We start from the raw sequence: 12,169 nt of genomic DNA, 5'->3' as shown, positions 1-12,169 counted from the left end.
CAGTGGTGGAGGTATTCAGATATATAGTAGTAGCAACACATTTATATTGCCATATTAAATATTTTCAAATTATTATTACTATTAACATATCAGCATTGTGATATATTAAGTGGAGTGTATAAGTGTAAATATTAGTAAGAATGAATAATTACTTACAATCGGACGACAACTGAGCTGTAAATATTGACAAAACTATTTATTTGCTTCTATGATCATTCATAGCTTTTAAATTTGTATTTTTTTAAATTCAAATTATTTATTCCTAGCGTCCCAAATCGTAGGCTTTTACTTTGAAAGAATACGTGGAAACGCGTCGACGTGTATCTTGTAACTTGATGCTAACATTGCAGCAAAGGCTCAGGTGCACGAAAACGCATCGTAACCTCATTAAGACAACCGTGTAACCGTTTCTAGTCGAGGGATTTAATTACAATACAATGGAAAGCGCTGCAAGTCATTAATGTTGTAAAGTGTGTCGCTTCCGTCCGTCGCAGAGGGAAATGAAGACGCTAACGGTGCCACGCAAAGGTTTCTGTTGATGTCCAAAGGTATCTCATCTTTTATTACTTAAAATAAGATTGTTTCCTTCTGCTGAGGCTTTTTATTTCACCTTATCTAATGTCTGCTACACCCAGAGGAGCACCTCTGTGTTGTGGGCTAACATTGATAGCTTACTACAGAATTAAATTGTGCTTGTTATTGATTGCAAGAAGGCTAACAGCAGTAGATGAAGACATTTTAACCCGTCTAAGAGGAAAGCTGAGAATCCCATCACGACCCTCATGGATCAATTTAGCAAAATAAAATGTGGATGTTTTTTTTTGTTACCCCGTTAGACCCCGCCTCCAAGGTGAAACGCACCAATCAGTGATGGTTATGGAGGATGATGGACGTCCCCACAGCCAATCAGAGCCAGACACCCTGTCAGCCGTGGGCGGGCCAGAATGGCTGGTCCCCAGCTTCACCTCTAGGACCCTCCGGCAACCCTCTGCCCGGCTTTCAGCCTCTCAGCCTGAGCTCGCCTTCTGACCAGAGACCCGGCTACGAGCACCTGCAGGTGTCCCACCACGGCTGCCAGAGCGACCTCGCCCCCTTTACATCCAGAGACGACCCTCATCGCGGCACACTCCACTCGAATGATGCTGACCAGAGTGTGCGGCGGGTCGTTCCTGATGCTCACGTTTCGTCCACGGTTCCAACTGCAAGCCAAGGAAGACATATGCCTCCGTGTTCCCTCCCTCTCATGAAGGATGTCACGCAGCCTTGCAGGCTCCAACAAATGCCATTCTACTCCCCTCACAGCCCTTCCCAAGGAATATCTCCCCCTTTCCAGCCCCCCTACACACACCAGGGTTCCCCGAATGGACCTCAGTCACCACATCAAAAGCACCTGCCCATTTGCTCTCCATCATTGGGCGTGAACCAGAGTCCACAGTTTACACCTCAGCCTGCATTTGAGAGGACACATGTGGACTCCTCGGTTGGATTCATACACAATCATGCCTCGCCCACCTCTCCCGTCTCACAGCAGTCTCAGTGGACACTTGCAGCACCCTCAGGAGGTACGTTTATTTGAAATATGTACAAAAACAATGTTGCAGAGCCTCCCTGAGGAGCTGATCATTTACATTACATCACTCAAAAGTAATTTAAGGATGAGCAACATTGGTTCGTAAAACTGAAAAATAAGTTACTTCAGCTGCAGATCCGTGGCCCTATAGGAAAAAAACCTATTGCTTAATCGTCCATAAGCAGACGACAGGCTAGCCCCATCATCCAGGGTGTATGCTCCAGTCTGGCTCTCTCCTCCATAGTGTAACTCTGTTTTCTCCTCAGGAACCATAAATGAGTTTGTTCCCAATGCAGCTGCACAAGACAGGAACATCACGCCACAGGTGGGGGAAAATACAGCAACGGCAACAACCAGCAGTCCGAAACCTAAAGATATACCGCTTACACTGACAAAAAAAACAACAGGAAATAGCAGCAACGCCCCACATTGACGAAGCTACAACCAGAGAATGAATGTTGTTTTTTTAAATGAATAAAAATAAATAAATCTATAAAGATAATCCTTTTATTAGTCCCACAACAGGGGAATTTGCAGTATTACAGCAGCAAAGAGGATTGTGCAACAACGAGAGGCATCAGTGAAAAACAAGTAAAATAAATAAGTAATTCTAACAGTAAAGATATAAAAAGTTAAGTAAAACTAAAGACAAGATATAATCAGACTGAGTGGTTGAGTCCACATTATTGCACATATGAAATAGGGAATATTACATTTTAATGAATCGGTTAATTGTTTCAGCTCCAGTCGAGATCCACCCTCCAGCTCTAAAGCTGTAAAAGCAGCTGATCACCATGTACTTTGAAATTACAGCAGGTGCATATTATTCAGTTATGTGTCGATATAATAAAGTGCAAGAAAATGTGCTTAGTTGGCTGTAGACTTTGAGATATTTTCCATTTAGCCTCGGAGCTGAAGAGATCTCTGTAAATGTAGGGAAACAAAATGAGTGTGTGTGTGTGAAAATGATGAATATAATATGATGACTTCTCTCTTTGCAGTCTCCCAGCAGTGAGTCTCGTTATGGCCTGGACCCAGAGCTCCTGCCCAGTGTTGTAAGTTCTCTCTTCACATCGTTTGTTGACTGACTTCTGCAGATCCTCCGTCAATGAAAGACCATTTCCTGCTCAGATGCTTTTCAGGCTTTGACCCTTAAAGGCGACGCACACCTGCAGCATCTCGAAGCATCGAAAATGCACCGTAAAGGGCAACTCCTTTAAATATATATGTTACAATAGAACCTGCCTCTACTGAGCCACAGTGCTACCGTACGCCGATCCTCTGTCTCTCTCTGTGTATTCAGGTGACGGTGATTGCAGAGGATGCAGCAGAGTGGGAGGGCAAGGTCTTCGTCTCAGAGGCTTTTTCCCGTCTTCCTCCTCTGGCAACTACTTCGTGTATCATAGAGGACAGAGGTAAACGCACACCACATTGTATCTGTGTCACAAAGATGTGCTCGGTTCTAGATAGAATACTTAACACTGTATCAACATTACTCACAGCTTACAGAGATCTACCTTGGAAAACCTTCATGTGATGTGTCTCACTTAATGATACAGCTCAAGATTAGTTTGTGCTTGATAAAAATCATGCAATTTATCAGATACTTTATAGATTGAAAGAAAGTACATAAGTATGTAAGTAAATATGTGAGTAAGTATGTACATAAGTATTTAAGTACATCCGTAAATACATACATAAGAATGTGAGTAAGTATGTTAGTAAGTATGTAAGTACATATGTAAGTAAAGATGTGAGTAAGGATGTGAGTAAGTACGTACCTTAGTAAGTATGTAAGTACGTACCTTAGTAAGTATGTAAGTACGTACATTAGTAAGTATGTAAGTACGTACGTAAGTAAGTATGTAAGTACGTACGTAAGTAAGTATGTAAGTACATACGTAAGTAAGGATGTGAGTAAGTACGTACCTTAGTAAGTACGTACGTTAGTAAGTATGTAAGTACATACGTAAGTAAGGATGTGAGTAAGTACGTACCTTAGTAAGTATGTAAGTACGTACGTTAGTAAGTATGTAAGTACATATGTAAGTAAGGATGTGAGTAAGGATGTACGTTAGTAAGTATGTAAGTACGTACGTAAGTAAGGATGTGAGTAAGTACGTACCTTAGTATGTAAGTACGTACGTTAGTAAGTATGTAAGTGCATACATAAGTAAGTATGTTCGTAAGTACTTTATTTGTCCCCCTGGTTTGCAGCCCAATCACAAGGCATTTCATCAAAACACAATCATGGAAGTCACCACTACACATACTCCTTCACATACTTTGCAATAAACACCATCAACAAATTAGTGTGTAAGGGGTTCGTAAGTCGTAAGTCGTACTTCAGTTTATTTGCAGAAATATTTTAGTCAGGACAAGGAAAGGATTATGAAAGCTCCTGCACTGTGCAATTCATATTCAGATGTGAGTTACAAATATAATATTGTGATGTGTTGGTGTGTCAGCCCCCCCCCTTCCCTCCTGTTCTTCCTGTCACCATATTGAGCTTCACTTTACTTTAAGCAAACCTTCATGTCATTCCTGACCTTGTCTCTGTTGAACTCCAGGTAACGCGAGTCCTCTCGCCATCCGCTCCGCCTCGTACTGTGTTCCCTGTGAAGGCCAGACCGCCCTGCTCAGCCGTGTGCCGCTGGGAGCTCTGGTCACGCCTCTGGCGAAACAAGATGCGGGAGAGGTCAGTCTTTAGCTCCTAGACGGATGTTTGCATGGATTTCTAACGCTGCAATTAAACCGTTTAGAGCGACGGTTTCTGCGATGTTAGACGTGTGTGTATTTAATTTGAATGTGTGTGCGTTTTTGTCTTAGAAGCACTTGCCAGTGTGCACCGAGCCAGAGTGTGTGATGGGTTGTGGTGGTTGCGGAGCCTCCATGTGCCCGGCGATGGGCTGGCAGGACTGTGGTCAGAGGGTTTACTGCCCCTTCTGTGGTAAACTTGGTGAAGGTAAGATCTAACGTTGACCGTCTATGCACACGGGTAACAGCTGAGGTTCCGTGTTAAACCTGTAAAATACCCGCGTTCCCTGCAGAGTTATGGAAATATGACTTCCTGGTCAGAAATAGACCATTCTATGCTGTTAGGGATTGAAAAATCACACAATTTGGAGCCAATTCTGATTCGTCCTGAGTTTTTCTCCCCCCTCTTGTGTCGCAGTGCCGTGGCAACACTACCAGCCCACCAGAGGGGTGGAGGGCGTTCGGGTGGATAAAGACAAGAGGCCTGAGCTCAGTATGGGGTCATACGAGATACTCAACTCTCAGAGGGTTCGTTTTACAATTTATTCACATTTTACCATCGTTTTGTTTCCATGTTAGCTATTGTTACCTGCTCTGTGTGTGGTGGGAAGCAGCAGTTTGGTTTACTGATCGCGTGAGACAGTCACTTCCTAAAACAGTAATAGAAACACCGTTAGTTTAGTTTTTGTATCGGACGAAGGAGTTATACCAATTATTTGCTGATTGTAGCTTCTCTAATGTGAGGATGTGTTGCTTTTCTGTGTTTTATATCACTGTCAATTTGATAATTTAGCTTTTGTTCAGACAAAACTAGCAATTTGGCATTTTTGCTCTTTTTCTTTCTGACGTTTTGTTGACCAACATTTTCTTTAGTTGAATAAATGATCGGCATGTTACAGTTACAGTCGCAATTTGATGCAGAGAAGGACAAGTGTGTATCCTATAACTAGGGAATAACAGTGGAAAGAGTGAAATCACAGCTCCCACAATAATTCAGTCAACCTCTTAAGAATATCATCTTTTACCTTATTTGTGCCTTTCAAAGAACTTTGATGGGAGAGATTGGAGAGAGTGTGTGTGTGTGTGTGTGTGTGTGTGTGTAAGCTGCTGTACTTATTTCAGGGTGAACCTGCTGCACTGCTTCTAGCCATAGATGTGTCTGCGTCAGCGGTGAGAGGAGGACATTTGGAGTTTGCAACACAACAAATACTCGCTCTGCTCACGTCTCTGAAAAGGTAAAATACACTCCCATCTAACTGCAAATGCACACACACACACACACACACTTTTTCACAGCCTGCTCAGTAGTATCCCTGTGCAGGTTTAGAATTAGTGGGACAATAGGGACAATGGTCTGTGATCTGGTTTCCAGCCAGCAGCCTTTTTAAAGCTTCATCCGATGTGCGTAGGGAGGACGGCGACGCCTCGTCGGACGTCCGCGTTGGTTTGATGACGTACGACAGTAGGATCCACCTGTACAACCTGAGCCCGGCCCTGACCCGCCCACACATGCTGGTCATCGCGGAGACAGAAGACCTGCAGCTTCCTGTGAGGGAGGGGCTGCTGGTGCCCCTGAAGGACTGTATAGACAGTATCGACAGGTAACACAGAGTCTACTTTCATGTATCACTCTTCTAAGTAATATTTCAATGTTATTGTATGTTCTAGCCTAATTCTGATGAGCTCGGGGTTTTGTTGCTCCGGTGTCATTTTGCAGATATAAAACAATGACATTTTGGTCAGACGTGGATGTAAAGTGCAACTTGACTGGTTGGTGGAGGCAACCAACCGCGAGGCTGTAATTCTAGTCATTTAGATTTTAATTAGGAAAGCATCAACTTACAAACAGCAGCTGAAAGGGGACCGATCATCAAACTATTGCCATTGATTTAGACGATGATGACGTCTCAGACAATTTGAGACCCCAAAATCTTGTCAACTGTTAAAAACAGCCCTGTAAATTAAATGTGCTCTGCAAATAAAAGGGTCATTTTTTTCGCTACTTTGCTGAAAAGTATTTTATTCACTTTGGAATTCTTTGGCGTAAAGTGCTCATCATCCGTCTTGTTGTCTCTGTGTGTGTGTGTGTGTGTGTGTGCGTGTGTGTGTGTGTGTGTGTGTGTGTGTAGTGTGTTGCAGCTTATTCCTCAGTTTAGTCCAGAGTGTGACGACTCGAGTGGCGTTCCCATGGAGCTGCCGGTCAAAGCGGGGCTAGCCGTGCTGCAGGTCGGTGATCGCTGCTCAGACTTTCAGGGGCTTTCTTCAGTTCTATTGCAAGTTTCTCCTGAATTTATTGCGGCTGCACATGAACGGATGATTATATTGCAACAAGCTGTCGGTGATTATTGGCAGCGATGTTACTTTACCACATTAACAGCAACCTCTCAGTGACAGTGGACAGTTTCCACCATTATTACTCAGCATAAAATGTCTTTTTATTTTATTCTATTCACTTAGCTAACTTAGCTACTTCCTATCTGCAGTAACAGACTTGTTTTAACAAACTCTTAATTTGTTTGTTTATCTTATTTCTTTAAGTTTTTCATATTTTTTTTATTCTTAAATTATGTCTTATACTATTGTACTGTTTATTGTTAAGCCCCACTCACCAAGCCAGATTATTTGTATGTGCAAACATATTTGCATATATATATATAAATATATATTTACACCAACATTGTCTATGATTTATGATTTATTATTTATTTTAGGCCCTGAGTTGTCCTGGCAAGCTGCTGATCTTCCACACTGCCCCTCTGATAGAGATGGGACTCACAAACTCGTCCTCAGGGTTCTTCGGCTCCAACAAACCAAAGGTACGTAACGCTCACACACACTCTACTTAAAATACTCACGCACCTCTCAGTCTCCGGATAATTAATTAGGGGCATCTTGGGAGCACATTTTACATAAGTGTGAGCTCATCCTTCTGCCAGAGTTCGCAAGTGTCACTGTGGTAAACTCTTAGAGATTCCAGTGGTCTCTGGTCTGTAGTTCACCATCTTGTACAGGTGAGAGGATAAAGCAGCGTTCAGTACAAGTACGAAGAGAGTTTCACGATTGTGTGGTTGCATTCATTTTCTTTTCCATTTTTTTTCTCAGTCCATCTTTCAGCCGTCGGAGCTAGCCGTCTCATTGGCCAAGGAGTGCGTCAGTCAGGGCTGCGGCGTCCACCTGTTCGTCCTCTCCCAGCAGGACGTGGGCGGGGCTTGGCCGGGGCACATTCCGTACCTAACAGGTGGAGCTCTGTACAACTACAGCCACCTCCAGGTATACCGGCAGCTCCTCCCATCGTAGCACAAAATCAACTACATGAAGAAGAAATTCTGTCGTTGGTATTTTGTTGAAAGGAACAGTTTGACATATGTGGAAAGAGTTGGATGGAAAGATTGATACCACTTTTATTTTTGCCTGCTAAATTCAAGGCTACAGCCAGCAGCCAGTTAGCTTAGCACAAAGGGAAAATAGCATTTACCTAAAACCAAAAGTGTTGTTTTTAAGCTGTATTTTGAAATGATTGTTTGGAACACGCATACAGATGAGTTGGAGCTCTCATTGTAGATTGTGTTCCCACTGCAGGGAGAACTGGACCGAGAGCGTTTCAGCACTGATCTACGGAGTGTCGTAGAGACGGACACAGGCTACAAGGCTGAGCTCAGGATTTATGTCAGCAAAGGTGAGATTTTTTTTTTTTTTTGTTAAAGTGTGATTACGCAGGCGGAGGTGTCCTTTTTTATAAAATACCTGTGATTTCCACTATCCTGTCCTCACCAGATATGCGAGTGTCCGGCTGTTATGGACTCTTCCTCCCCGGGCCCAGCCCCAGCCGGGTCATCATGGCGACCCTCGATCGGAGGACGACGCTGGCGGTGGAGCTCGCACACAGCAGAGCTCTGGACGAGACGAGAGGCGTCGCCATACAGGTGGGGGGCGTGTTCATGAGCAGGGATGGGGGCGGGAATCTCCAGACCAGTCATTCCTGCTGTCTTTCTGTCATTTGAATCCTTCTGTTAGTTGGGATTTAATTTAATTATCGAAAAAGTAACTCAGTGCAGACGGCATTCTGTTTGACTGCGGAGCACACACTGTCCCTTCACCCACCTCTCTCTCCCTCCTGTTCGTCAGACTGTATTGTCCTACAGCACCCAGACCGGAGACCGGAGGACCAGGGTTCACACTCTGACCCTGCGATGCTCTCGTCACCTGCAGGACACTTTCCGGCAGTACCAGGCCCAAACATTACTCACCTTCTACTGCAAGAAAAGTGAGGAACGTTTACTGTAGATCAGTGCGTTATTGAGACATTACACCACAAAGAAAGCGACGCTTATTAACATCAGCAGCAGTTGTTAGAAATAACTATTTGATTTATATGACATTTTTGGAAAAATACCGCAAATGCTTGGAAATGAATAGACTTCATGAGAATGTGACAGTATAATAATCTAGTCTATTGTTTACTTCAGTATATTAAGTGCTCAAGTTTGCAAAAGTATCAATATGTCATTGAAGTGACTTTTTGACAACGTTTGTCAATGTCCAATTAATATTGATTATGCAATTTGTAAACAACTGAGACCATGATCAATATGATTTATAGATTCCTTCATACCTGAGATATTGTTGTTCATGAACAACATTTTCACAATCTAAAGTGACTGTTTTGGGTCATAAAACGGTAGATTCCCTCTAAATCTGAACCGTTAATATAACGTGGAATGCAACGTATGTACTGTGTAATATATTATATATATTATAATTATAATATTCAAAGCCAATAGACACTGTCTTCTCAGTCATGGTATAGTTTGTGTTACAGCCTTAAAATGTCACATAAGACGACATTGATGTGTGTTGTTTGTGTCCCCGTCTAGTCTACTGTTCGGTGTTGGAGCGCCCTCTACAGGAGCTGAGGGAGGAGCTGCAGACGGAGGTAACGGAAGCGTTGGCGTCGTACCGCAAACACTGCTGCTCGGCCTCAGTGTCTGCTGGACAGGTGGGGTTCAGACACACGAAATACAAATGACTAATTCCAGTCTTTACTTCAATCCTTTCTTTTCATGCCTCTATTTTTTTTTTTACAAACTTTACAAACCAGGTTTATCTTTCTCTTGTTATATCCCTCTGTATCTTTACTACTTTAACTACGGCATTGGTTTATCTTATTATTTTTGACCACATGTACTGTGCTCTCTGTGTGTGTGTGTGTGTGTGTGTGTGTGTGTGTGTGTGTGTGTGTGTGTGTGTGTGTGTGTGTGTGTGTGTGTGTGTGTGTGTGTGTGTGTGTGTGTGTGTGTGTGTGTGTGTGTGTGTGTGTGTGTGTGTGTGTGTGTGTCCCCTGTAGCTGGTCCTCCCTCAGTACCTGCGAGCGCTCCCTGTTTACATCAACAGCCTGAGGAAGAGCGAGGTGCTGCTGCCGGGGCTGCGGAGCTCCGTCCACCAGCGGCTGCAGCAGCGCTGCCAGGTGCTCAGCATGGACGCCTGCAGCACCTCCACACACTTCTACCCTCTGCTGCTGCCGCTGGTCAGTACATTTCAGTAACAGGTTATATTTTTAGTGCAAAACAAAGTTTCTAAAGCGCTGCATTAGTGTCGACCTGTGACCTGAAATTACTGTCCAGATTGTGTCTGTAGAATCTGAGTAATTTCAGTTGACATAGCGATTGGCTCCATCTTTGTTTCTGTAGCTTTGACACTCACTTCAGTTCATTTCCGCTCACTTGTCCCCTGCAGCCGCTCTCAGTGGACAGCTCCAGCTCTCCGGACCCAGAGGAGGCGCTGCGCTGCTGTGCCGCCAGCCTGGAGCCCGGATCTCTGTATTTGGTGCATGCACCCCTCACCCTGCTGCTCTGGGTGGGCACCCAAGTCCCAGCATGCACCCTGGTGGAGCTCTTCAATGCCAGCTGCTTCTCCTCCCTGCCCTCCGGAGAGGTAAGAGATCAGATGCAGGCGTACAGTACGAGAGCGCCGACACGGTAACGAATAAAATGCCCAACGGGAATCACATTCTTAAAATGGAATTGTAATTCTTGGAAATTGTAGGAAAAAAACGGCTTCTAATTGTCTGCATCCGCTTTGCCGTAAAGGTTTAAACAATTACGTAATAATAAACATTTCCTCTCACATCAGAAGATGCTCGTGGCAGGAATAGAAAAGTACATCCAACTGTTAAATGTCAGCTATAAACCTCGTGAAATAATGTTAAGAGGAAGCTGTTGAGAATGCTCTTAGATGCGTGTTTAACAAACGAGATGCACTTCTGGTGACGAGTAGTTCTCTTGAATACACTTATTGTAAGTCGCTTTGGATAAAAGCGTCTGCTGAATGACTGCAATGTTAGAAAGCAAGGAGTTGGGGATGGTTTGGATGGATAGAAAAAAACAAAACTAGTTTAAAGAGAATGTTGATGACTCACAACGGAGCTCAGCTGTTTTTATTATAATAAAACTAATAATGTAGCACCTTGAAAAACAGAGTTTACAAAGTGCTTTGACAGACGAGGCAGAGCAATGTAACAACAGTTAAGCAGGAGAAACACTGATAAAACGGTACAATAGATGAAACAATAAAACCAATCGATACAATAAAAACAAAAACAAAAGACACTTATTGAACCTGAAAGGCTCTAAAGTCGGGTTTCATGTCCATCTCTGCTGTTTTGTGTTCCTTCAGACCAAGCTGCCAGTTCTTGAGAACCTCCTGTCCCTCAGTGTCCGATCCCTCATCAACACACTGAACTCCCAGGCGCCGTGTGCCCGCAAGGTGAGCCGCTGAGCGCCAAACGCCGCGTGACCTGAGATCACACCTGAGATGCCGTCTCGAACACGTGAAGCTGAATCGGCATCTCCTCCGCTGCGCAGCCCGGCGCCTCTCACTGTGATGCGTATCATGTCGTGTCAGTTTGAGCTGCCAGCTGGGGAACTGGGAAAGCAAACAATGGGCCCTTTGTTTTTCGCAGCAGCCATTGTGACTTGTCATAGCGGGGTAAACACAGGTGTAGATAATAAGACTAATTATGGCCCTGTTCCATTTAGGTGGGTCAGGGCCCTGCTATTGGAGTGGTTCATTCACTGTGTTTACGTCGTTTTCTATGCTCGAAAGAGACACAAATTCAATGTAACTTTATTATACTTTTTACTTTTGCAGATAGCCGATATCAGAGCTGGAGTTTTCCTCTAGAACATTCCTTAAATAATGATCTTCTCCTTGTGTTTTAACCTGTGTTTCTGTCTCAGCTGTGGGTGGTGAAGCAGGGCGACGCCTGCGAGGAGGCCCTGCAGCGCCACCTGGTGGAGGACAAGAGTCCCAACGGAGGGGCGTCCTATGCGGACTTCCTCTACCATCTCCACGTCAACTCTGTCCGGCTGCTGCAGTGACTTCACGCGCACATTTCCACCCCCACGGGAGGCCACGAACAAAAGCACTCCCAAGACATTCTTAGAGAAACCCGGGCGGTGCATGAGGACATTTTTAAAAGATATTGGTGTGACGTGTTGAATGTGATCCGTGCTGTTCTATAAAATGTGTTTATGATGTTTAATTTATTCCTGTCTGTGCGTGTGAGAGACTGTGTGTGTGCGTGTGTGTGTGTGTGTGTGATACCTACAGTGTGTTCTGTGTGTGAATAATCCATAAATAAACTAATCCATAAAGGCTTTAATTGAACCTTGATTGGGGTTTCTTCCAGAGATTTTTCTTTTTACTTTTCCTACGTACTGTACTGTCTGCATGCAGTTTGCACTCAATTGGGACGTACTACTTCCTCATAACATTGCACTTTAATTGGACTTTGACTTCTCTTCCTCATGTTTCTGCTGAGCAAAGGATTGTGGGTCGGAATAG

General features: G+C 43.9%; 1 protein-coding gene across 1 annotated transcript; it reads left to right on the top strand.

Moving 5' to 3' along the window:
- Window positions 1–373: 373 nt before the first annotated feature.
- On the top strand, window positions 374–11,952 carry LOC306697066 (protein transport protein Sec24C). The gene is made up of 21 exons (XM_079160808.1): window positions 374–548; window positions 837–1,562; window positions 1,837–1,895; window positions 2,572–2,625; window positions 2,874–2,985; window positions 4,141–4,268; window positions 4,400–4,535; window positions 4,746–4,855; window positions 5,450–5,562; window positions 5,737–5,928; window positions 6,457–6,553; window positions 7,039–7,143; window positions 7,430–7,597; window positions 7,907–8,003; window positions 8,102–8,250; window positions 8,453–8,591; window positions 9,202–9,323; window positions 9,672–9,851; window positions 10,061–10,258; window positions 11,000–11,089; window positions 11,563–11,952. The coding sequence occupies exons 2-21, from the start codon at window positions 884–886 to the stop codon at window positions 11,701–11,703; spliced, it is 3,069 nt and encodes a 1,022-aa protein (XP_079016934.1). The 5' UTR covers window positions 374–548; window positions 837–883; the 3' UTR covers window positions 11,704–11,952.
- The last annotated feature ends 217 nt before the right edge of the window (window positions 11,953–12,169 follow it).

This window comes from Pholis gunnellus (genome assembly GCF_910591455.1).
Source record: "Pholis gunnellus genome assembly, chromosome: 6".
NCBI lineage: Eukaryota > Metazoa > Chordata > Actinopteri > Perciformes > Pholidae > Pholis > Pholis gunnellus.
Note: the sequence above shows the minus strand (reverse complement) of the source record. Positions and strands in the feature narration are given on the sequence as shown.